We start from the raw sequence: 27,507 nt of genomic DNA, 5'->3' as shown, positions 1-27,507 counted from the left end.
GGGCACATGGCCTTTGTACAGCAGCTGCCCTGACTGTGTGCCCTCATGGAGTCTGATGCCAGGAACAGGGAACCTGTTGGAGCAGACCCAAAACCACCACACTCAATTCCTAGGGTTACCAGGTGGTTTAAAACAAAATACCGGACACACTTTATCTCAGATGTGGGGGGACGGGGACCGGCTGGGAGGGGGGCGGGGCTGGCCGGGAGGAGGAGGCGGGGCGGGGGTGGAGAGGAGGAGAGAACCAGCAGGCTGGCGGGAAGCAGGGTTGGCGGGGGGGAGGGTGATTGGGGGGCAGCATGGCTGGCGAGGGGGAGATCGGGGAGGGACACCAGCTGGTGGGAAGCAGGGCTGGCCAGAGGAGGGGTTGGGGGCCGTGGGGCTGGCCGGGGGAGGGAGGGGGCGAGAGCTAGCCGGCGGGGAGCGGGGCTGGCCAGGAGGCAGAGCAGGGGGAGAATCAGCTGGCAGGGAGTGAGACTGACCCAGGTGTACGCAGATACCAGGGTGCTGCCCATCCTGCGCACGGACTCGGCGAAGCACAAGCGAGTCTGGCCCCGGGGATTCCTTCCCGGCCCCTCCCTCGCGTAGTTTCGTACTGCCTGGCTGTGTGAGCATGTCTACCAGCCAGGCAGTATGCAACTACATACTGATACTCCTAATAATAATAAACTTACCTAATTAGAAAATACCAGACATTTTATGTGTCCAGTATTTTCTCAATTTGTTTCCTGGACAGAACCCTCAAATACCGGACTGTCCAGTTCAAAACTGCACACCTGGCAACCCTACCAATTCCAGAAACTACTGGATGGAGAGTGGTAAATCTACCTAGCAACAATGACTTAGACACAACTCACTCCTCTCCCCCCTGCTTTAGGTGTCTTAAAGAGATATCTCTCTACTAGGAATATGGGTTGCATATGTATTGCTGAAATGTGGCTGAATGATACTACTGAGTCTCTTTCAGTTGTCTCCAGCTGAGTATTTGGTACACCGGGAATCTGGAGTGGGATTTTGTTTTTCTTTGCCTAAGAACAAGCGTCTGGGTTGTTTTTTGTTTTTTAATTAATTTTTTGGTTTCTATTTTACTGTATGGCAGAGGTATTCAGAGCCCAGACAGTTTTGTATTCATCTAAATAAATAAATAATAAAAAAACAGATTGCATAATGTTCCTCAAAGCAGAAACATTTTCTACTTATCTTTTTATTATTTTTAATCAGCTTGTTTCTGTACTTATTTGCATTTTCATTTGAGTCTTTTTTCTACTCCTCTTGGTCCAACCTGAGGCAAGTGACAGGTAAATTAATATTATACAGTATCCACGGTATTAAATCATGAGATAATCATCAACATTATTTTTAGGAAATGTATATATACTGTGTAAGACAGGAAAGGTGGATATCCCTTTCACAACATATTTTTGACCCCTCCCAATCTAGTAACTGAGAGTTGAATATTTTTGACATAAACATACTCCTGCTAAGAATGGTTAGAAACCAGCTGCTAGGATGTGCTGTGCTGCTCTTTAACAATGAATGTGTTATATTCTTGAGAGATTGTTTCTGAATAGTTTTATGCAAAGATAATAATGCAGCATTGGAAGGGTGGGAGCATTGTCTCTTGAGTTTTATCTCTCATTAGAATCAGAACTTTGAACTAAAATTCTAGTTCAAGTATCCAATCCAATGTTTTTAAGTGATTGTTCATGCAAATTATCATAGGATGTCTTCTTTCCTGAACATATTTTGACAACTCTTGCTTTTAACTTTAGCACTAAGAATTCTGTTGTTGGAATTACTTGCCCCTCTTAAAAACAAAGATAGCAGGACTAAAAAATGTGCCAGTTTTAGAAACTGCTAAGTTTTACATTTAGCACAATGAAAAGAGTGATTTTAAGAGATGCTACGTGGGTGCTGGAATAATAAAAGTGTGCCTTTTTTACTCAAAAATGCTTCAGATTGTATTTTCTGTGTGCACATTTGGCCTATATATATATTGCTTTAATGTTTGAGAGATGGATTATTGACAGGATTGGGGAACATTGCTAGCCTTTGTAATGGTAACTTCTTACCTGTTTTTGAGGTCAGATCCCCAGCCTGCTCTACCTTTTGCACCACTTCAGCAGAACAAAGGAAGAACAAAGTCTGACTCTGGAGGAATCCTCCAGCAGAAAAAGAATCTCTGAGTGAGGTCCTGGACTAATAGTTTGATATCTTTCTTCACCCGTAGCAAAGGGCTATGGCTGTGCAACAAAGCCTGAGTGCTAAAATGGCTCCTTCTACTTTTTTTAGCTCCTGTTTAAATTAAAAAATTTGTACTGGTGCAGTTTGATCAGTTTGGTTCATCAGCTTAATTCAAAATAGGGCTGCAAATGTAGGCATTAGAAATTGCAAATCAAGCCTGGGATTTAAATATCCCACGCTTGATTTGCATCTTCCCAGCCAGGCGCCATTTTTTGAAATTGACAGGACTGAACTAACTGCCCGCGTCTACACGTGGCAGTGAAACGGCCATTCAAAATAAAGCCCTATTTTGAACTACCTGTTATTCCTCCTGCAATGAGGTTTAACAGCTGGTTCAAAATAGGGCTTTATTTCGAACGGCCGTTTCACTGCCGCGTATAGATGCAAGCAGTTAGTCCGGTCTTGTCAATTTCAAAAAATGGCGCCTGGCTGGGAAGATGCAAATCAAGCACGGGATATTTAAATCCCGGGCTTGATTTGCAATTCCAAATGCCTACATTTGCAGCCCTATTCCGAAATAGGCTGCAAGTGTAGACATACCCTCAGTAATATTTCCAAGTAAGCATCCCCAAGGTAAGCCTTGTTCTGCACTGATACATTTGAGTTTGGCCCCAGATTAACTTAATTGTTAGATTTCATCCACTGTGAATCGCATTCATTCAGACAGGGCCTTAAGTATGATAGAATCTAATCTAGGCCAGATTTGGGAACTGTAAGGTCCTTATCCTACAAAGTGCTTGGCAGCCTACATTTTCTCATTTCACTGAAGTAATTCTTGCAAACTCTACATGCACACAGCAAACAGCTGATTCTGTTTTTTTGCTGTGCGCTACTTGCCTCTTTGTGCTTTTTTATATTTAGTGGGTCATACAGAGTCATGTTTTCTGTTTCTGACCTGTTTGAGAGAAAGGGATAAATACCGACTCTTATACCTTTTTATTATCCCAGAGACCTGAAACTGGACAATATTCTTCTGGATGCAGAGGGTCATTGCAAGCTGGCAGATTTTGGAATGTGTAAAGAAGGAATTCTGAATGGAGTAACAACCACTACATTTTGTGGAACACCAGACTACATAGCTCCAGAGGTACTTTTTATACCAACCTTCACATATAATAATATTAGTAATCATAATTAACTGTGGCACACATGGATAGCTGTATCTCTTGTATGTGCACTGTGGAAAATGTGGGCCTTATTCTGTCATCAGCACTACTTGAAAGATCCTGTTGAAACCTGTAGATCTCCACAAGGAACAAACATCTACTCAGCAACAGTAGCTGGCAAAATCTGACCCTGGAGGGTGGAACGATATCTGTGACTCTGTACTTAATAACCATTGCAACACTGGTTTTAAAAGTTTTCTATACTATATTTGATGGCATTCTCTGCATTTCCTGGTCATCCGTTATGTGTCATTCTTTTGTAAGTGATTATGTTTTCCCACTGGATGTTTGCCCAGTTCATGCTACCTTTCCTTTAAATTGAGTAGCCACTCCATATGTCAAAACACCCATTTCATACATTCCTTATGGGCTGCAGCTGCCGGAAGACATGAGCAGTTAAACATGCTCAACTTCTGCTGTTTTGTTTTGTTCCGTACTAGAAGGTGAAGACAAAAATGTCAAATTGAAGCTAAAATATCTATTTGTTATTGCATGAAGTTGTCATTTAACACTTTTCCCTAACATGTGTTGCTTGCATATAGCATTATTTTTCCCCGTGTCTGCATTTACAACCCTACTGCTGCTCTGAAGGTGCTTCTAAATCAGTAGATATGGCTCTGTGGATGTGGGGAACGCAGTGGATGTGATATACCTTGACTTTAGCAAAGCTTTTGATACGGTCTCCCACAGTATTCTTCCCAGCAAGTTAAAGAACTATGGATTGGATAAATGGACTGTAAGGTGGATAGAAAGCTGGCTAGCTCATCGGGCTCAATGGGTAGTGATCAACGGATCAATATCTGGTTAGTGGTCAGTATCAAACGGAGTGCCCCGAGGGTCAGTTCTGGGGCCAGTTTTGTTCAGCATCTTTATCAATGACCTGGATGTGGGGATGGATTGTACCCTTAGCAAATTCACAGATGACACTAAGCTAGGGGGAAAGGTAGATATGCTAGAGGGTAGAAATAGGGTCCAGAATGACCTAGACAAATTGGAGGATTGGGCCAAAATAAATCTGATGAGGTTCAACAAGGACAAGTACAGAGTCCTGCACTTGGGGCAGAAAAATCTGCAGGCTGCGGTCTTACTGGCTCAGCAGCAGTTCAGCAGAAAAGGACCTGGGGATTACAGTGGATATGAGTCAACAGTGTGCCCTTGTAGCCATGAAGGCTAATGGCACATTTGGGTGCATTAGTAGGAGAATTGCTAGCAGATCTAGGGAAGTGATTATTCCCCTTTATTCAGCACTGGTGAGGAATATTGCGTACAATTTGTGTCCACCCCCATTACAGAAAGGACGTGGATACATTGGAGAAAATCCAGAAGAAGGCAACAGAAAAGATTAGGGGGCTGGAGCACATGACTTCTGAGAAGAGTCTGAGGGATTTGGGTTTATTTAATCTACAGAAGAGAAGAGTGAGAGGGGATTTGATTGCAGCCTTCAACAACCTGAAGGGGGGTTGCAAAAAAGAGGACAGAGAGAAGCGGTTCTCAGTGATGACAAATGACAGAACAAGGAGCAATGATCTCAAGTTGCAGTGGCGATAGTCTAGATTGGAAATTGGAAAAAGCTGTTTCCCTAGGAGAGTGGGGAAGCACTGGAATGGGTTACCTAGGGAGGTGGTGGAATCTCCGTCCATAGAGGTTTTAAAGTCATGGCTTGACAAAGCCCTGGCTGGGATGATTTAGTTAGGATTGGTCCCACTTTTAGCAGGGGATTGGACTTGACCTCCTGAGGTCTCTTCCAACTCTATGAGTCTAGTGATTCTCAAACTTTTTGGTCTGCAGCCCACCCTGCTCAATGCACATCTTTCTGTGGAGCACCAGCTAATCAACCATGATGACAAAATGGATGGAGGCGGGGGTGAGAGTGCGGAGTCTGATCAGGAGGTAAAGTGCAGGAGTGGGCTGAGCATGAGGAGGATGGGACCACACTTTGAGAAACACTGGAAACAGCACAGAGAGCTACACAACTCTTTTGCTCATGAACATGCTTGGGGAGACCAATAAACTTGGCTAATACTGAGATTGCTACTGCGGGCTAGTTTTCAGTGCAACACACTGAAACTTAGCCATATGAGTCATATTAATAGGAGTTGCACAGGTAACAGCACAAACCTACTGACACTGAAGTAACCAGGATTCGGCCTCCTTGAAATACTGTAGTAGGAGAAGTATCTCATGTCTGATCAATCAACGTGCATCTGAAGATATCACTCTAGTTGCTTATTAACTCTGAACTCTGTTTCCCTGACAGATCCTCCAAGAGTTAGAATATGGTCCCTCAGTAGACTGGTGGGCTTTGGGTGTTCTGATGTATGAAATGATGGCTGGGCAACCTCCTTTTGAAGCTGACAATGAAGATGATCTCTTTGAATCCATCCTTCATGATGATGTGCTCTACCCAGTCTGGCTCAGCAAAGAAGCTGTCAGCATTTTAAAAGCAGTGAGTCTTCCATTTCTTTTTCTCATTCTTCCTTTTCTGCTTTTTATTTCCCTGTTAAAAAATCGAATTTACCTTCAGTCTTTCAGAACAGTCACCACTGGGAGTTCAACAACAGTTCAGAGTGCCACTATTGCAATAATGAGCCTGGGATAAATTACACTTTCTGCGGGAAGGGAACACAGTGTTGTTTGTGTTCCTTGAAGTTGTATGCTGTATAAATCTAGGCACTGCAGAATCATGCTTCAGAGAAAATCACCATCAGTTAGCACTGTGTTATCATTCTAATACTTCACACTCTGCATGCTCACTAAGAGAGGTAGAAGCACTGTGTAATTAAAGAAACAGTGTCAATGTTTTTATTTCAATCCACATATAAACTTTGGCACCCCTCTGCCTTTTTAACAAGTTGTAAAAATATTTTAAAGCTCGTTATTTTTTCCTTACTGTGATCCCTTGCTAATGTCTTTTTGACTCTAGTTTGAGAAAACTTAAAAAATAACGAATATTCTAGCAGCACCATAAAGACTAACAAAACATGCAGATGGTATCATGAGCTTTCGTGGGTACAACCCACTTCATCTGAAGAAGTGGGTTGTACCCACGAAAGCTCATGATTCCATCTACATGTTTTGTTAGTCTTGAAGGTGCTGCTAGACTATTAGCTGTTTTTCAAGTTTTTCTAGTTACAGACTAACTCAACTACCCCTCTGAAGCTGTTTGTAGTTTGTTATCATTAATGCCTTTGTAAACTCTACAAAGAGAATTACAACAATACATCATTTCTTACATTTTCCAAAGATAATATTCCCAGGTGGGCCAGATCTTTAGCTGAAGTAAATCAGTTGAAGTCACTGGAGCTGTGTCAATATACACCAGTTCAGTATCTGGCCCCTTACATTTAGCAACCTGTTGTGTCTAGGTACTGATTTTCTGAATGTTAGAAACTCCTGATCTTTGTTTCATACTTTAGCCACATTGTCAGATGAAGAACAGGAAAAACAGAGGAAATAGAGAGGCGTCTATGTATTTTACTGCTGAATACTAACAAGGGATTAGCTTTGGAACACTTTATTTCCTCACATTGTAGTCTCAGACATGGTTTTTTACAAACTACATTTTCACAGTCCTTCAAACAGTGTTTGGAGAAAGTTTAACAAAATGACAATTTACCTCAAATGTAATTTTCAGTTCAGTGTTTTAAATGTTTAATTCTTTTGCATCACTCTTCCATTTTTAATTCCCACAAAAAATGGAAGGACAATTTTCCAGGTAATCATAAGTGACAGTGTGTTACTTATCTTATGAGAACAGATCTTTTTAAATTGGTGTGACAGGTTGGGTCGCAAAGATTCCCTTGAGATTGTCACTTAATGTGCTGAAATACCACTCAGCCTGCCTTCCTGCTTCTGGGGCACCTTGTCTTGCTTAGTCAGACTCTCCAATCTCCTCCAAGGATAGCACAGAGTTGGGGTCCCAACCAGAGCCGGACTGAGCCATGGGCACCAACTGATGTGGGGTGCCTGATGGCAGCTGTAAGGGGTGCACGGCATCCGTTATAGCTACTATCAGGCGCTGCGTGCCCGGCTCTCGCAGCGCCGGCCCCGTGGCGCCGGCCAGCAACGCCCTTCCCCTCACGGCCGTGAGGCCCTGCACGGCTCGGCATGTGCGCCAGCAGCGCTGGCCAGGCTGGGCAGCGCATGCACTGGGCACTCCGGGGGCGGGCCCTGGGCTGTGCGCCAGTGGCTGTGGCCGGCATGCGCCGTGCGTCCAGGGACAGTGCCGCGCGCCCGGGCCAGGGCGCCAAAAGGGTTCGGGCCGGCCCTGGTCCCAAACCACAGCAGAGTAATATAGACATTGAATCAGCTCAGCTTTGGGAACACTCAGTCATAGAATCATAGAGTTAGAAGAGGCCTCAGGAAGTCATCAAATCCAACTCCCTGGGCCAATCCCAATGAAACCATCCCAGCCATGTAAAGTTCCCTCTAAGATCTATGGCAGCACAACTGCTTAATCCGCCCAGTCAGGGGCTCAGGGCTCTGTGCATGGAGCTGCCTGACTGGGTGTGCCTAGTTAAGCAGCTGCAGGACTGTGCTGCTGTGCAACTTATAGGGAAACTTGCAGCCAGGGCTATGTCAAGCCGGGAATTAAAAACCTGTAGGGACTGAGATGCCACCCCCTCCCTTGGCCACCCATTCCAGTGCTTCACCCCTCTGTTTGTGAAATAGCATTTTTTAACATCCAACCTAGAGCTCCCCCACTGCAATTTGAGACCATTGCTCCTTGTTCTGTCATCTGTCACCACTGAGAACAACCTCTCTCCATCCTCTCTGGAGCCCCCTCACCCCTCAGGTAGCCAAAGACTGCTATCAAATCACATTCAACAAACTATAACTTTTCTAATAATATGCTACAAGATGAATTTTGCACAAAACATCTTCCAGTTATGCATATTTATATTCATAAACATATTCCCATAAAGAATATTAAGCACCATATCATAGCCCGTTTCTGTGACTGTACAGGTGATGCTATTTAATACTCCCCTCTGTCATGTGAGAGAAAAAAATATTAATTGAAATGAGAGTATTTACTGCTGATAGTGCTGGAATTCATGACTGATTATGTTGGAAAGCCAATCTGCCTAGCACTTTGTCTGCAAGAGAGAGAGAGAGAGAAAAGTGTCTACGTAGTCTGCTGCCAGTGTATATTTTGCATTCTCCTCTGTACCTGATCCACAGAGGATACAGGTCTGCTCTAGCTCTTAGTCTTAGAATTTGGTGTTTTATCTTAGGCTGTCCTTGGTCCAATCCACAGTATACCGCCATCACATAAATGGAAGCTTATCTGGGGTTTGAGCTGCTTCTAACATTTGGGATGAGTTTCCCTTGGTTTCCACTGTCTTTAGGTCAGTGTGTTACAAAGCCACTTCTCTGTCTGACCCATAGAGGATGTGAGACTGTTTCAGTCCCCTGCTGCTACTGATTCTGTCTGTCTGTTTCATTCAATTGTAGAAATTTGCGTTGAGCTCTAGAGATCTTTAGTTTCAATTCTTTCTTGTGTAGTGACCTGACATATTGGCCAACCTTAGAAATTAAACTGGGGACCTTCAGCACTAAATTACCCAATGTCATTAATGACATGGTCAACACTATAGTATTTGAGCTTCTTCTACTCATGCATTAAGCAGTGTGACTAATGTCTATTTCATATTGTTTGTTTACTCATCCTCTCCACAGAGAAGGAAGTATGGAGTATCTTTGTTGAGTTCGTTTTGTGTTTTTTTAATATAAATTTTTAAAAATATACATATTGCCAACTCAAGAAATGTACCTTCCACTCAGAGCAGAAGGTGATGGGGGCTTGATGGTCCTTAATTCCTGGAGGATTTTATCCCAAAGACTCAGATTGACCCCAAGACACTTCTGTCTCCCACACTGATGAACTTTGCCCTTGTAGCAAACTCCCTTGTGCCAGTGGAGCAAAGTTGCCAACCACCATTTTCATCCTAGAGTTTTAAGTAGTCTTTTAGATGTGCTGGGCCCAGGCCATTGAGTGCCTTGAACATAAGGACCAAGACGTTGAACTTGATTCAATATTTTGTTGGAGGTCAGTATAGAGAACAAAGGACAGACTCAATCTGTTTGTAGTCAGAGAACATGTGCTGTAGTGTTCTGATTTTATACTTCTGGGAGTTTCCTAAGTGCTGAAATCTTCATGTCCAGGTATGTGATATTACTGTAGTCCTTTTGAGAAGATGCATTGAAAGGTATGAATAAGTGAGGCCAGATCATCATCCACCACAATGGGATGGAATCTCCTAGCCAACCAGAGATAATATAGAAAGCATTACTCCTGGATGCAGCTACGTGGGAGCTCAGCACCTACAAGGAGTCCAAGAATGCATCTGCACAATGGACTGAATTGGCCAGATATGGTGTGTTCTTTTAACCAAACACTGCAATGGTAGCTCTGAACTCTTCAAAGTGTTTCCCTCTGCTGACCAGTGTCAATTATGTCTTGCTGCTATTCAGCATTAGCCCATCCAAACACTGGGCCATCGTGGAGCTAGGCATAGCAGTGTGATTAGATGGGTTGAAGAATAGGGAGAACTGTGTGGCATTTGCATATTGCTGGCACTAGAGTCAATGTCATCTGGCCAGTTCACCCATTAGTTGCATGTAGCCACTGAAAAAGACCAGAGGGAATTGATCCTTGTAGGACTACACGGCTCAGTGCTAGTGGTGAAAGTACAGTTACCCAGTACTATTCACTGGGTGCATTGCCTCTAGGAGAAACTCAGACCATATTCATGCATTGCCCTGAACCCCTGCGCCCACCACCCTCAAGTGAGACAGCAATATTTCTTGATCAGCAATGAGGGCCATGGGCATAAGAATGGATGTCTGTCCTCTAGCCTTTAATAGGAGGAAGTCACATACCAATGCAAGTTGCATAGACTATTTTATTAGTCAATAAGGGCACCTCTGCCTTTGAAGTGTAGCAACAGCCCTGCACTGCAGGGAGCATGGAACCAGCAGGGGATTCCCCACGGTGTTTCAAAGCGGCAGCATCACATGGAGCCCCCAACACAGTACTGCCACTTTGAAATGCCGCGTGCAGCCCAGGGCCAACTGGGGACTCGCAGCTGGCCCTGGGCTACACATGGCTGTGGTGGGGCGCTCCCTCCTGCCCTCACTGGCGGACAGGGATGGGTCCCGACTCCACGAACCCAGGTACTGTCTACCCCTCTAGAACCTGGTTCACTGGCCTAAGTCAATACGTATAATCTCTAGATAGCCCTTTAAGGCAAGGCCCTCCGGCATGAGTCCATATACACAGTTCAAGGTATGGTCCTTTAAGGCAAGTCCCTCACTGGCAGGTCAGGGTTGTAGCAGGGTTGTACCCCTGGTAGGGGCACCAGGGCCTACCCTACTCCACTGGGTCCTGGCCCAGGGCCATCTGAGTAGCAGGACGGCGTGTCACTCTCTCGGCGGGGAAGTCCTGCGGAAATGCGCCGAGGTTCCCGGGGCGGGAGAGGCAGCTCCGGCTCCTGCCCTGGGCCACTTTCTACCTGGTCCGCTGGAGCTACTCCCCACATACTTGTCAGTTTGGCTGCACTCGCTGGGGTGATGTCTCCTTGGCAGGCCGCCTCTGCAATGCCTCAACTCGCCTCGGCGTCTGAGCTGGCTTTTCCTGAGGTCGCAGGTTGCTGCTGGTCAGGAGCCTCCTTCATCTGGTCCTTCTCCTCTGCCTTGCCCCATCACAGTGGTGTTTCAGAGTGACAGACCCTGGGCTCCACACAGCGCTGTCACTTCCCAGCTGACCCCAGGCTGCACTCAGCATTTCAAAGCAACAGCACCACATAGAGCCCAGCGTCTGGCACTGTCTCCACACAGTACTGCTGCTTTGAAGCAGCCCTTCTTTTTTCTCCTCCTCTTGCTGCCTCTTTCTGATAGTGGCAGCAAGGGCGGGGGGAAGCGACTAATTGTTCCCATCCCTATCCCTAAGGCCGTGGTCCCCAACACGGTGCCCGTGGGCGCCATGGCGCCCGCAGGGGCATTTCAATGCGCCCGCCAGGTGCTCGGGGCTGGCCTGGCCCCGGGCACATGGCGCACGGGCGCTTGCGGGGGGAGCGCGCTTGGCGGGGGGGAGCGCCAGGTGCGCGGCACTTGGCGGGGGGGAGCGCCAGGCGCGCGGCACTTGGTGCGGGGGAGCGCCAGGCGCGCGGCGCTTGGCGCGGGGGAGCGCCAGGCGCGCGGCGCTTGGCGGGGGGGGGAGCGCCAGGCGCGCGGCGCTTGGCGGGGGGGGAGCGCCAGGCACGCGGCGCTTGGCGGGGGGGGAGCGCCAGGCGCGCGGCGCTTGGCGGGGGGGGGAGCGCCAGGCGTGCGGCACTTGGCGGGGGGGAGTGCCGGCCCCGGGCGCGCGGCGGGAGGGGGGGAGCGCCGGCCCCGGGCGCGCGGCGGGAGGGGGGGAGCGCCGGCCCCGGGCGCGCGGCTCTTGGAGGGGGTCCCGCCCCCGGGCGCGCAACTAGGGAGGGGCGCCGCCCCCGGGCGCCCGGCTAGGGGGGGCCCTCCCCCGGGCGCGCAAGTGTCCCCGCCCCCTGGTGGGCAAACGGCCACGCCCCCTGGCGCTCGACAACCTCAAAAGGTTGGGGACCACTGCCCTAAGGCATTTAAGTTCCTACCCTGAAACTAGATTGTACCAGATCTAGAATGTTAGCTTCAGTTAAATAAGCTTGTAGATGGCCTCGACTGGCTTCTGTGTGAGTTTGTTCAGAAATGGGAGGTTTGACAGTGGGCAGCAGTTGGCTAGAACCAGTATATCCAGGGTAGGTTCTTCAGTATAGGTCAGAATATTGTGCCTTTGAAGGAGGAAAGGAAGGCTTTTTGGCTGAATGACACTTTGGCTATTTCAGTCAGGAGTTGCACTAGTTGGTCATGACTCTTTAACAAGCCAGAAAGGACATGGGTCAGGTTCACAAGTCTGGGTTGATTTCTTTGGGATGTACAGAACTTCTTAATGATTGTGAAGTGATTTGTGGAAATGCATGTGGGCTGCTGGTTGGTGGGCATAGGTGGAATAGATTCATGCTGCTTGAGAAGGCTTCTTGGATGTGTGATCTTTACAGCAAAGTAGCATGATAGTACTTGGCAGCACTTGGTGCTCAGTTCCGTTGCAGTTTGTAGGCATTCAGTGCTGATAAATGGTTTATCACCCTGCACGACTCTTTGGGTCAGGTTTTGCCAGCCTCAGTGATAGGTTTTAGGATGGTTCTCTTAGTCTATAACACAGTCTCATTGTAGATTTTGAAGAATTTATAAGTTTAATCTTATCTGAATCAGCCCCCACCTCCCTCATTGGCACTAAAATCTTCCACTCCCCTCTCTTCATCTGGTTCAGGCTTTCAGAAAACTAATGATATCTGTATGAACAATGGGGAGAATGGGGCCATTGCAGAGACAGTGTGTAAATGGTTGAGACTAGTGTACAATGATAATGAATCAGCTGACTAATTGACCTGTGGGTGGAGTGCTGCTGTCTTTTAGCAGTCATTGCAATATGTTGGAAGTGTTGCATGAGTCTTCAACGTTGAATCGGTGTCATTGGTCTTTCTGGTTCCTCAGATACCTGTAGTACCACCAATAGAGTTCCAATAATAGTAAGAAGAGTGATGGTTCCAGTGTTGATGGGACAGGGCCACTTTGCTGTGTCACCTAGACCAAGGCACGGGCCTTTCTCTCTACCCTTGCTCAGAGCAGGCCTTGATGACATAGTGGTAGATATACCAATGCTCTGTTTACACTAACACTCCCACCATGATTACCATGTGAGAGCTGTAGTATGTCTGTGAGTGCTGTGCCACTTTGCACTCATTTACAGGAGTCTGGCATCACAAATAGTGCTAGATTTCCCAAACTGGGTGCTTCATCCCTATTCCCCTAACTACTGCCATCAGAGTGGCTCCCACATGGAAAGGAGAGGTACACCGTGTGAAAAGATGACACAGTGACCATGCTCTTCCTGTGTTCCAAGAGGTCTGGTGCCTTTCTTAGGGCAGAACCTCCCGGGACTTCCACCAGAACAATGCACCTCTGCACTACATCTTATTCCTGACTGCACCTCAATAGATCAGCCAAGTCCTAGGCTACGTCTAGACTACAGGCTTCTTTTGGAAGAAGCTTTTTTTGGAAGAGATCTTCTGAAAAAACTTCTTCCAAAAGAGAGCGTCCATACTGCAAAAGAGCATCGAAAAAGTGATCTGCTTTTTCAAAAGAGAGTGTTCAGACTGAATGGATGCTCTCTTGTATGTAACCTGGGATTGCTATGGACTGAATGGCCACCAGGGCACCTGTGCTTGTTCCTCTTTCCTCTTCTTCCAAAAGAACTCCTCCTTCCCCATCCACACATGCCTTTTTGTGAAAGAGCTCTTTCACAAAAAAGCTTCTTCCTCATAGAATGAGGATTACCAATGCTGGGAAAAAGCCCTCTGTTCTTTTGATTTTCTTTCAGAAAAGCACAATTGCATTGTGGACATTCCTCAAGTTTTGGAGGAAAAACAGCTGTTTTTCCGACAAAACTCTGTAGTGTAGACATACTAAATGTTTTCCAATGTCCCTATTATTTCAGCAGAAGTCTCTGTTCCTTACTAGGACTATATATGAAGTTCTTCTATTGTCCTTATATGACAAAGTATAAAATTCATTCCTTTCAGTCCCCCTCTACTGATTTTGCAGATGTCAGGATTCCCAAGCTTCAGTTCAGAGTAGTATAAAGGTGCTTTAATGTAACTGAGTGTTGGGCCCACAGTATTCATTTTAATGTACAGCTATGTTAACAAGAGTCCAGCCCTGCTCCCACTGAAATCATAGTGAGTTTCACCAGGAGCAGGATCCAGCCCCAATAAATTAAAATAAAAAGGCAATAGCTATGGCTAACACCTGATCCTCTGACTTTTTATGTCATTTTTTCTGTTCCATTGCACCATCCCACCATAGGGCGATTGGTTGTATTGACAATTACATCATCAGTAATTCTTTGGCAAACTGGATGATTATAATCCACACTAGCTTGTGCTCCACAGAAAATAGAGGGGAAATGAATGGATATTTATCACATGTATTTATCACATGTATAAAGAACAAAAGGGGTAGTAGACCACTGTCGATTTCAGCCTTTTAAATGATTACAGACTATGGCAAACATAAAAAATACTTTAAAAATACTTTCATTGGTATACAGGCAATCCCCAGGTTACATGGATCCGACTTACATCGGATCCCTACTTACAAACGGGGTGAGGCAACCCCGCACTAGCTGCTTCCCCCCCAGCAGACCAGGGAGACATGAAGCTAGCTCCCCTCCCCCCCCCCCCCCCCCGCCCCCTCAAGCAGACCAGGGAGACGCGGAGTGGCTTTTCTCAGCAGACACCTCAGCTTGAGAATAAAGGACTGAGGGAAGTGAGGTGTGGGAGAATAAAACTGAGCTCTGGAGAAATGTTTGGCTAGAGTTTCCCCTACAATATGTACCAGTTCCGACTTACATTCAAATTCAACTTAAGAACAAACCTACAGTCCCTATCTTGTACGTAACCCGGGGACTGCCTGTAATTTCATCAGGTCTCTTCACACTTAATATCCACATATGAATCCAATCAGATTGTGGCATAGAATACTAAACCACACTAATTATTAGCATCTTACTGCCCTGAACTTTAAAAAAACAATACTTATGTTGATGTCTTAGTTGCCTGAAGGATAGGTCCAAATATAGACAGCGATCAACTTCTGTTACTGATATCTGGATTACATAGTACAAAAAAGCATATCATGTGGCTTCCATGTTTTTTCTTCTCTGAGGTGCACTGCTGCTGGTTCCTGGTCTGCTCTCTTTTCCCATCACTTAGCTGCATATGAAATAAAGCAGAGGAACGTAAGAATGCATTTTGTGGTTTTCTCAGGGTATCATCATCCTTTGACAAAGTCTCTTTCAAAAACTGGGTTTATTTCCTCACCTAGCAGAAAATACAGGCAATTAATTACTTGAGACTTGCCTTCTATTGGGAAACCTGGAAGAACAGTGAAAATACTTCACTTGAACTCAAAACCGAGCTGAAAGTGCTGTCCTTGGAGTGGCTGATGTGTTGTTTGGAACCACCGTGTACCATATGGAAGACGTGCACTATACATTTAAGATAGCAGGTTAGGCTCCTACCAGTTGCTGATCCAGCTGTGGGTCACATTCACTGGGGAGACCATTTTAAGGACTTCAGTAACTGTTCTTGTGGCAGCTGAAATAATACATTTTACAGGTGTGAATCAGAAAACAAAATAAAGCAAAACTCTGCCAAAACAAAATAATTCACTGCACACGCACTCTTCCTCCTCCCCGCCCCCCTTCCCCCCGAAAGAATGAGAGAGAACAAACAGCATGTGACAGATCTTAGTCACGTTATGTAATACACTACTGGAAGGCACTCAGATACTACATTGATGGAGCCAATATGAGACCCTGTATAGAATAAAATAGTCATGTATATTCTTATGTTCACTGTCTTGAAGTAGATAAGATGTCTTCCATGGCAGTTCATTGTGAAGGTAAGGTTGCCAGTTTTGATTGAATGGACTCCTGGGCTATGTCTAGACTGCAAGCCTCTTTCGAAAGAGAGCGTCTAGACTGCACGGAGAAATTTCGAAAAAGCGGCTTTCTTTTTCGAAAGAAAGCATCCAGTGAGTCTGGATGCTCTCTTTTGAAGAAGCCCTATTTACATTGAAGAACGCCTTCTTTCGAAAGAGGAACTTTCGAAAGAAGGCGTTCTTCCTCGTAAATTGAGGTTTACCGCCATCGAAAGAAAAGCCGCGTTCTTTCGAATTAATTTCGAAAGAACGCGGCTTGAGTCTGGACGCAGGGGAAGTTTTTTCGAAAAAAGGCTACTTTTTTCGAAAAAAACCCTGAGTCTGGACACAGCCCTGGAGGTTTCATGATGCAATGTAATCCTTGATTAAAGATTAATCTTCAGTTCCTGGAGACTCCTGAACTCCTAGAGGCATGGCAACCCCAATTGTGAGGCAGTCTATACAGATTATCCTGTAAAAAACAATGCCCTATCCTCTGTGGGATATCAGAAGGATTTTTTCACCCCCAAATGATTCTAGAGTAGAACATGCTATCGGCAGTCTTTGCTACACATGTAGAGAGTAAGCATCGTCTGTGTTCTCTTCTGCCAAATCTCAGGGCCACTGGCTCTTCTGTAAGGGCAGTGCAGACTCATGCAGAGCCAACTCCAGGACGAGGATACTCTCACTCTGGCAGCTGCTTGGAGTGTGACTTAATTTCTTCCTAGCACTGCCAGTACAAGCAAATAAATTATGCCTGCTTCCTTTGTGGGAGCACTGGGAACTAAGGATGTGATGCCTGTGTTTTCCACCTCCAGCCCATATGATATAGAGCACCCGTATTGGGATGCTATGAGTTCAAGAAAGAGCTATTGAATTAATATATAAAGATCGTAAATTATACTTACGGCAGAGCAAATCAGAGTGGCTAAAATCATAGAATCACAGAACACTACAACTGGAAGGGACCTCAAGAGGTCATCAAATCCAGTCCCCTGCCCTCAAAGCAGGACCCAGCACCATCTAAACCATCCCTGATAGATGTCTATCTAACCTGTTCTTAAATATCTCCAAAGACGGAGATTCCACAACCTCCCTAGGTAACTTATTCCAGAGTTTAACCACCCTGACAGGAAGTTTTTCCTAATGTCCAACCTACACCTCCCTTGCTGCAGTTTAAGCCCATTGCTTCTTGTCCTATCCTCAGAGGCCAAGGAGAACAATTTTTCTCCCTCTTCCTCGTGACACCCTTTTAGATACCTGAAAACTGCCATCATGCCCCCTCTCAGGGTTTGGCTACACTGCCGCTTTTTTTATCCTTTTGTTGGAAGAGGCTTTTCTGACATTTGGCCTGTCTAAACTGGACCAAATGTCAGAAAAAAATCCTCTTTTGGAAGCCTCCGTATTCCTCATAGAATGAGGAATAAAGGAGCTTCCAAAAGAGTGCGTTTGCTCTTCCGGGGGGGAAAAAAGGAAGAGCAAACGCGTCCCTGAATGTGGAAGAGTTTTTCAAGGATACAACCCGGAAAACTCTTAGGGTACATCCAGACTACAGGCTTTTGTCGACAGAGGCTTTGTCGACAGTATCTGTTGACAAAGAGCGTCTAGACTACATCCAGTTCTGTCGACAAAGCAAGCCGCTTTGTCGTTATGAGAGTATAGACGCAAAGGAAAATGTAGATGCAATAACACCTTCTGTCGACAAAAGGCGTTATTCCTCATAGAATGAGGTTTACAGCTGTCGACAAAGCTGCCAATTTCTGTTGACAGAACTCGGTGGTAGTGTAGACGCAGATATACTTTTGTCGACAAAAGGCCACTTTTGTTGACAAAACCCTGTAGCCTAGACACATACCCTTATAGTCTAACCGTACCCTCATTCTTCTCCTTTCCAAACTAAACAAGCCTAATTCTTTCAGTCTTCCTTCATAGGTCATGTTTCTAGACTTTTAATCATTCTTGTTGCTCTTCTGTGGACCTTCTCCAATTTTTCCACAACTTTCTTGAAATGTGGTGCCCAGAACTGGACACAGTACTCCAACTGAGACCTAATCAGCATTCAATAGAGTGGAAGAATAACTTCTCTTGTCTTGCTCACAATACTCCTGTTAATGCATCCAAGAATCATGTTTGCTTTTTTGCAACAGCATCACACTGTTGGCTCATATTTCGCTTGTAATCCACTGTGCCCCTTAGATCCCTTTCTGCAGTACTCCTTCATAGAAAGTTTCCCATTCTGTATGTGTGAAACTGATTGTTCCTTCCTATGTGGAGTACTTTGCATTTGTCCCTATTAAACTTCATCCTATTTACTTCAGATAATAATAATGATATTATTAAAATAAAAATAAAATTATAAAAAATAATAAAAATTAAAAATAAAATAAAAGAATGTAAAATAAAAAATAACAGTCTCTGTCAATATAAGAACATAACAACGGCCATGCTGAGTCAGACCTAAGGTCCATCTAGCCCTGTATCTTGTCTTCCAACAGTGGCCAATGCCAGATTCCCCAGTAGAAATGAACATAACAGGTAATCATCAAATGATCCTTCTCCTGACATTCATTTCCAGCCTCTGACAAACATAGGTTAGGGACACCGTTCCTACCCACCCTGGCTAATCAGTATTGATGGACCTAGCCTCCATGAATTTATCTAGTTCTTGTTTGAAGCCTGTTAAAGTCCTGGTCTTCACAACATCTTCTGACAAGGAATTCCAAAGGCTGACTGTGCACTGTCTGAAGAAAACATTCCTTTTGTTTATTTTAAACCTGCTGCCTATTAATTTCATTTGGTGACCCCTAGTTCTTATGTTATGGGAACAAGTAAATAACTTTTCCTTATTCACTTTTTCTCCACATCTGTCATAATTTTATAGACCTCTATCACATCCCTCCTTAGTCTCCTCTTTTCTAAAATGAAAATCCCAGTCTTTTAATCTCTCTTCATATGGTGCCTGTTCCAAACCCCTAATCATTTTTGTTGACCTTTTCTGAACTTTTTTCCAATGCTAATATATCTTTTTTGAGATGTGGTGACCACATCGAAACACAGTATTCAAGATGTGGGTGTACAATGGATTTACATAGAGACAATAAGATATTTTCTATCCCTTTTTAAATGATTCCTAACATCCTATTTGCTTTTTTGACTGCTGCTGCACACTCTGTGGAGTGTTCAGAGAACTATCCACAATGATTCCAAGATCTCTCTCTTGAGTGGTTATAGCTAAATTATTCCCTATCATTTTGTATGTATAGTTGGGATTATTTTTTCCAATGTGCATTACTTTGCATTTATCAACATTAAAATTCATTTGCCATTTAGTTGCCCAATCACCTAGTTTTTTGAGATCCTTTTGAAGCTCTTCACAGTCTGCTTTGTTCTTAACTATCTTGAGCAGTTTAGTATCATCTGCAAATTTTGCCACCTATTTATCTCATTCTCTAGATTTCTTATAAATAGGTTGAATAGGATGGGTCCCCGTATGGAGCCTTTGGGGACACCACTAGTTAACTCTCTCCATTCTGAGAACTGGCCATTTTTATCTACCCTTTGTTTCTTCTTTTTTAATCATTTATCAAGGACCTTCCCTCTTATCCCATGACAGCTTACTTTACTTAAGAGCCTTTGGTGTGGAACTTTGTTAACGGTTTTCTGGAAATCTAAGTACACTTTGTCCACCGGATCTCCTTTGTCCAAATGCTTGTTGATCCCCTCAAAGAACTTTAGTAGATTAGTAAGTCATGATTTCTCTTTACAAAGAAACCATATTGGCTTTTCCCCCAACAAATTATATTCATCCACGTGTCTGACAGTTTTATTCTTTACTATAGTTTCAACTAATTTGTCTGGTACTGAGGTTAGACTCACTGGTCTGTAATTGCCAGGATCACCTCCAGAGCCCTTTTTAAATATTGGTGTCACATTAGCTATCTTCCAATCATTAGTACAGAAGCTGATTCAAAGGATAGGTCACAAGCCACAGTTAATACTTAAGCAATTTCACATTTAAGTTCTTTCAAACCCCTCTCCTCCTCTCTCCCGTGGGGTATACATGTCCGCATCTTATACAAGTTGATTTTTACTCCTTGGAGTCTCTCCGGGAGCATCAGTTCCCCTAAGCAGCTCTCTCCGTCCCCCCATTAGACTTGTGTCAGCTCTGCTGCAGGGGAGCAGGGAGGGCCTGATGAGCTTCCAGCACGCCTGTGCTGCGCTCTCCATTCCCCCTGCCCGAAGGAGGGTGGGTGGCGCCTGGCTGCAGCTGTGTGGGCGGGCCTTGATGCGAGTGCGGCTCCCTTGCCGCAGGCCAGCCGGCTCGCTGGCAGCAGGATGTCTGTCACCTTGTGTCTGCTCTCTATGCTGGGTGGCTACCTCCTCACCTCAGCGCTGCTGCTCAAGTGCCTGAGGCTACTGTACTGGCCCAAGCAGCAGCGCTTCCGCTGCTGCCATATCTCCCGCCACAGCATCAAAGATCACCTTTTATGAAGGCGGCAGAAGTCTCTGCGGGTTATATACATCTGTGGGTAATCTAAGATATTTTTTACACATGAAAGAAAAACTGCAGGTAATACATGAGTGTTTGTTATACATGAACATGGGTTATATTAGCTTATTTATGGTAATCTCCTCATTTTTGTGTAGATCCTCTTTCTGAAATTATATGCCACAGTGTTGGGCTGCTTTGGTGTTTTTCCCACCACAGGGATGTTAAAGTTTATTACATTATGGTCACTATTTACTAGTGGTCCAGTTATATATGCCTCTTGGACCTGATCCTGTGCTCCACTTAGGACTGAATCAAGAATGAGCTCTCCCCTTATGGGTTCCAAAACCAGCTGCTACAAGAAGCAGTCATTTAAGGTGTCATCTATCCTTAAGTTGACTCTGGCAGATTTAATAGTTTGTGCCTGCATTTACCAGTTTTGACTAACACTGAAAGTGGAAGTAGAAATACTGAAAGGAAGCCTGATCCCAGTCAAATGAAATTAGGAAGTTCCTTAAATTTCTGAGTGAACCTTTCCCCATGAGATTTACAGGTAGAACTCTGAGATGAGACTCTCAGATGAGTTTGCCTGGAACTTTGACTCTAGAGGAAATCCCATCCCTCATGCAAGTTGCATGGGTCTTTCTAGGAGAGTATCCTTACAAGGAGCTGTATTGAAAATGAGTGATTGGATTACAAATAATTATCAACAATATGTCACTAATATTTTGTAATGTCTCCTTTCCCAGTTCATGACAAAAAACCCAAGTAAGCGACTAGGCTGCGTGGCATCGCAAAATGGGGAGGACGCAATTAAACAGCATCCATTTTTTAAGGAAATTGACTGGGTTCTTCTAGAACAAAGGAAAATCAAGCCACCCTTCAAACCTCGAATTGTAAGTAGCAGTTTGATTAAACTCTGGAGATTACTATTTCAAAAATGTGTACTAGTTGGATTTTCTTGCTGTATTAAGAAACTAAGCACCTGCAGCAGAAATTAGAAGTTGAAATAAGAGAGTAAGTGCCTTACTGAAGAGCTTGCCCTGGTATTGGTTCCTCTGAAGGTAAGTGTCAGATTAGAATGCACTATAACATTTTTGTATTCAGTCTTATTCCAAACTGAAGAGAGCCCAAGATCCTCTTTTAAAGCTTTTCCTCAGTCTGACAATGTGTTTCAAGTTATATATGTTCTCTGTAGGAACTGTGCAGTAGTCCCACCTTGCTAAACCTTCATGGTTGTAGTATTTGAGAAAATATTATGGATTACATCAAATAAAATATAATAAAACAACATTAAGGACTAAAAGCAATAAAGGAAAGCAAAATGGTTAATGATCTAGTTATATTCATATACCTCTACTTAGTAATAAAACAATAATAAAGTATCACATTTTAATTTTACAAATATACATTCACCTTTCTTACTAACGCAACCAAATCCAGGCAAAATAGTTTTCATTGTTCTTGTTTTCATCTAAATGAAAGTCACCAAACAAATGAGATGTATTTATATTTCACAAAAATTTCAGCTTTGATGCTGAGAATATGTATGAGAAATTTTGTGATGAGGTATTTGAAAACCTTAGAATCTAGACCCTAGTTTAAAAACACTTATTTCCACTGGGTGCCAAATGTTTGGAAACCCTCATGCTTCTTAAATTTTGTTCACTATTATACTGTTTGGTCTTGTCTGCAAGTATGATCAATGTTTCTTTTGTGTCTTTCTTCAAAGAGTTTATGAAAATATTAAAAGCATTGGGCCCAATGAATACAAGTGTTATACAAATTAAGTCCAGAAAAGACGTATTAAGTCATCTAGTCTGTCCCATGTATTTATAAAGAATTCTCCTCTATGGTATAACAATGTTTGTTCATATATCCCAAGTGACTGGGCTTTCACCACTTCACTGTGAGAATATGCCATTACCTATATTTCACTGACAGGAATATTTCAATCTAAATCTTACCTTTCCAATCGCATCCCATTTAGTCCAATTTTCCCCCCTTTACTATTGTCATTAATTCCTTCCCATTCATTGTTTACGCCCATCAGATATTTGCAGTTTTAAGAGAGGTTTAACCAATCCATATATGTCTTTTAACATTTCCCCATAAACATGTCGATGATTGAGTGGACATGTTGGCTATTTCTCCTTAATACCTAAAGATACTTGTTATCTATTGGTAGTTTTGCATATGTTCACATTTTTCAGCTATTCTCCTATTTCTACTTATCAATAATTATTTTGTAATATCTTCATTATTTCATTATGCGCATGAATTTTAATTTTTGTTCTTATTAAAAACCAAAAGGAAATCAGTATCTCGGTCATTTTTGACAAATCAGTGATATAACCCCTCCTTATATGTTAATGGGCCTTCTTTCTGATAAAAATACCTTTTGCCATTAGGAGAGAGAGAATTATTTCCTTTCACACTCTTTTGATAGTATTAATCCCTTTTCAATATTTTCTCCTTAATCTACTGTTAATATTTTTGTTTGGTTACCTCTTCATTTTTGTTAATAATCTCTAAGCAGTTCCTTAGGAAGCTACAGTAGCAGCTGGTGGGCCCTGAAATACTTACTTGAAGGGGTAATTGTAATATGATGCATCTTAATTGTGCTGGCTTTTATGATCCTTCACTGCTTTCACAGTACTGTATTTCCATACTTCTCATCACACCTTATTCACCATCTTTCTTAGTTCTCCTTAGTTCTGCCTCCCAGAACGCTAACAGTGTTGTACAGCTGCTTTCTGTGAAATCTTTCTTCAATTTAAAAAAAAATGATAATAATAATAATATGTTGGTCTCCAATCTATTATTTTCTCATTCTCAATCTGTTCCTTCTGCCTCAAAAATAATAGATCAAGGATAACTTCTTTTCTGACTTGCCCCTATTAATTCTTACAGATAGCAACTCCTCATTCTGAAAGTGCACCAGGTATAATTGCACTATGTGATTCTTTTGTAGTAGCTCCATAATTCTGCACCTGTTTGGTTTTCCCTGTTTTCTTACTGTCTCCGGGCAAGATCATCTCAAAGTTTTACTATACTTAATTGGAAAAGTGATATTGTTTGGAAAAGAAAATTGTGACATGTGTCATGTGTTGACAAAAAGTAACAAAATAAGAACACAATTATAAATGGTGCAACATCAAAGTGGGAGGTATATCCAGTGACATCCAGATGGGTCTGTGGTAGGCCAATAACATATATTACCTTCCTAAATAATGCAGAAGAAGATTTTAATGGACACTAACCTAAAAAGATTGCACATACATTAAATAAAAGATGAAAGGGAGAAAGTTCAGAAGGCTAAAACAAATAGAATGGAGAGTATATATAATTCCTCTTTACATTTTATTCAGTTTAATAAAATTAATTGTTTACAAACCTGACAAAAGCGCACTTGAAGTGCTCTACAGTTTTTAACATCTTGCAACAGCGCATAAGAAAGATTGATGAAGAATGTCATCTAAAAATATAAGAGGATAAAAGGGTTTGATATACAACTGTGAGGTCAGGAAGACTTAATACAGTGAAAACACTTTTGAGACACAAGATCTGATTTGTAGTCAGAAAGTAGGCACCCATTTACATGTGCTGTGAATGTATATAGCTGCAAATGCACACAATGTATTTCTAGTCATGTGTGCATCCAGATTTGCATGCACAGGTCTATTTGTGACAGTGTAAGGGAGATACGTATTTACACAAGTGTGCAGCTGTTTTCTGACCAAGACTTAAGATAGCTATGGGGGATTTTGTTGTGTATCTGTGTAATAGATATTTGAGAAAATAAGAAAAGCGGAATATTGATTTAAGTGAACTATGAGTAATAAAATTACAAATAAAGAACTTAAATTAAAAAAAGGAAACTTAAGACAAGCACTGAGGTCAGTAGAATAATCTGCCAAAGGAGTGACTGAGGCATCAGCATTGAAATTAATTCTTAGTAAATATCTAGAGTAAGTTCTGCCTCAGTTATACTTGTGTGAGCCCAGAAACCTCAGAAATATGGGAGAATTCCTGACATATCATTTCATCCCTACTGGCTTTTATTCTTGCTGTGCTTACTGCAGGCTTGATCTAAAACTGACTGGTATCAATGCCAAGACTCCCATTGAATCTTTTGGGTTTTGGATCAGTCCTTGTTTGGAAGAGGGTAAAGATCTGCAGAATGACAGAGGAAACCATAGCAGCTATTAGAAAGAACAATATCAGGTGTATGCAGTAAGAGTCATGCTCCCAATTTCTTCTACACAGGTCCAATATGTCACTTTCATCTCTACAAGCCATTAGAAATGAACTTTGAATCTTTCACATACATTTGTAAGAAGCCTCTGCTTGTCAGTTCATTAGCCAACCTTTCTGTATTTATACTATTACAGGAAATGTGATGTATGCCCGTCACAAGCAATGTGGTGACTTTCATGGCAGTGAAGCTTCAGATGAGGTTTATATTAGTTATTCAGCCAGTGGTTGTAAGCAAGTAAATTATCATTCTAAATTAAAAAGATATTGTCATGGTATTTTCTATTCTTTTTAAAATGAGATATTATTCCAATAATCCCTTAGAAGCTTAAAAGCTCAAATCTCTTTCCTAATCTATCTTTGGCTTTCAGCCTTGGGATGAAAATTATCCAGGCACAGAAGACCCTTCCAGGGCCTTCTGTACAGGGGGATCGTTCCACGAGGAGTAATGGTAGTTCGGAATAGGAAGCCTAATCCGAACTACCTAGTTCATGCCGCGTGTAGCCGCGGGCACGGAGTCCGAACTAGCGGACATTTAAAAATGGCGGCGCCCGGCAACATGCAAATGAAGCCCGGGAAATTCAAATCCCGGGCTTCATTTGCAACTCCGGTTGCCTACATTAACCACCCTAGTTCGAACTAGAGGGCTAGTGTAGACATACCCTGGGAGTGACACAGAGTGTAGCATAGGTGTGGGTTAAAGAAAGGCAATGGGAGCCATGCCTATGCAGGTGAAGTGAATTCCTTTGGTGCACTCACCAGTGTTCCCGCTAAGATTTTCCATCCATGAGCAAAGTGAGTTTTGTCTTGTATACCAATATTGAGGTCATGTGCGCTTGTTCGGATGTGTGCCACTGTGGCATCCAAGTTATTGACAAATATCTTAATATCTATTTTGAAAATATTATGGAAGACAGAATACTACAACAAGGGATAATTGACAAGGTGCGTGACTTTAAATGTTTATTTAATATGAAGTCAAATAAAAAGAAAATTAATACTGAAAAATTTTCAGTAGCCAACATCCTCTGTTTATAGCCCTCTCCCAGACTCTACACCAGCTGGGCTTCCTCCTTAACTAAATCTGGCTCTTTTTTCAGGGAACTATGTGAATAAAGGCTAGAACCCATGGAAACTTAAAGTCCTCCCAAGATGTTCACGCCACCATCCCGCAACACAGCTGAGCCCACTCTCCTCGCAATCCCGCTCAGTAACTCACCAATACACTTTGCTTCCTGCTTTGGGCTCCTGCCCAGAACACACTTTCCTTTCCAGCCGGAGCTTACCTAACAGGTACACACGGCCCACCCCCGGAACAGCTACACATGGTCCAAGTACACATGGCCTACCCCGGGCAGGCACCACGTGGCCCTAGCCACAACTTCAGCCCTGGGGAAGAGCTGAAGCTGAAGCCAAGGTTGCATAGTGGCTGCCCAGCTGCTCCTGGGATGAGGTTGCATGGCAGGAGACTGCTCCGTGTGCCAGGCTGGAGCCAGGGCCGCGGTGCTATCTTCAGTACCACAGTCCACAGCTCCTACAGCCACCACACTGACCTGGCTATTTTAAATGCTGCAGTCCTGTCCCCACTGCCCGGCTTCATTACCAACAGCCCATTCATTTGCTTTTTATGCCCTGCCCCTCCTAGTGAGCCCAGCCTAAACATATTGTGTATGCCCTGGATGAGGGAGGGCTGGGCCAGGGGAGGAGAGGGAAGGTGCTGGGTTTGGGGTTTGCCTGGCTGGTGGAATGGTGCCTCTGGAGCTGGCTGGCATGGAGAGTCCCAGCTGTGCCCCTGGGGAAGAGCTGCCTAACCAGCATGTGTGGAGCCACCATTAACCTGCTCTTAGCAACAAACCACATCCACACATGGCCCCAAAGCAATAGAGATTACCTGAGTCCTTCCCCCTTCCTTGGCTTCTGCCCATTCCTTACTCTTCTCTCACACCTGAACCCTGCCTCTATCCTTCCCCTTCAGCCCTTCCTAGTCTCACTCCCTTTCTGCTCTCCTGGATCCCTGTCCCTGTCCCCAGTGTTGCCTCCCTGGCACATGTCCCTGCCCTCCACCCATCCCTGCCCCCTGGAAGCCCCTTCCTTGACTCCTTGCCCTCCTGATACCTGTCCTCTCCCCCAACACCCTGCACCCTGGAGTCCACCCACCATTTCATCCCTCTTCTGCTGTCTGGCATCCACCTCTCCCTTTTCCCCCTCTGCTGCCGTGTCTCCAACCCTTCCCTCACCCTGTCTACTCCCCTGGTGCCTACTGCTGTCCCCCACCCCTTACCTCCTCTATTGTTGTAGCTCCTGCCTTTCTCACTCCCTTCAGCCCTCCTGGGCCCTGCCCCCCTCTCCATCCTTTCTCACCCCTGCACCCACCCTTCCCTTCCTCCTGTGCCCACCCCTCCCCTGGCCCCACTCTAATCATTTGTAGCTACCTCTCCCCAGCTCCTCTCCTAACAGCTCTCTCTACCCACCTGCCCTGCCTCTCTTCTCTGCTCTCTGGTGCCTGTCCATCTCCTCTGCTGCCCTCCTCATGTCTTCCCTTCTGCTTCCCCCCATTTTTTGAACAAAACAAAAAACACTCTTCCTTAAAAAATGAGGTTTACACGATTTTTTCTAAAAAGGTTTTATTTTTCTGGAAAAAACCACATCCAGACTACTTTCACTACTTTTAAGATCCTCTTTCGAAAGTGAGATCAGAAGAAGATATGCAGATTCCCACTGAATATGCATATCCTCTCTTGAAAAAACCCCCACAGTTTAAACTTGCCCAGAGAGATTAAGTAAATGGTTGTA

General features: G+C 43.9%; 1 protein-coding gene across 3 annotated transcripts in view; it reads left to right on the top strand.

Annotated features, from left to right (window-relative positions):
* The window catches only part of PRKCE (protein kinase C epsilon), a 464,741-nt gene that overhangs the window by 420,222 nt on the left and 17,012 nt on the right, over positions 1 to 27,507 (top strand). For all 3 annotated transcript variants that reach the window (XM_075925412.1, XM_025185851.2, XM_006125476.4), the window contains 3 exons: positions 3,193 to 3,331; positions 5,668 to 5,856; positions 21,207 to 21,353. In XM_075925412.1, coding sequence (XP_075781527.1) covers positions 3,193 to 3,331; positions 5,668 to 5,856; positions 21,207 to 21,353 — 475 coding nt within the window. The remainder of the gene's footprint in view (positions 1 to 3,192; positions 3,332 to 5,667; positions 5,857 to 21,206; positions 21,354 to 27,507) is intronic.

This window comes from Pelodiscus sinensis, chromosome 3 (assembly GCF_049634645.1).
Source record: "Pelodiscus sinensis isolate JC-2024 chromosome 3, ASM4963464v1, whole genome shotgun sequence".
NCBI lineage: Eukaryota > Metazoa > Chordata > Testudines > Trionychidae > Pelodiscus > Pelodiscus sinensis.
This window is presented reverse-complemented; position numbering and strand designations above follow the sequence as displayed.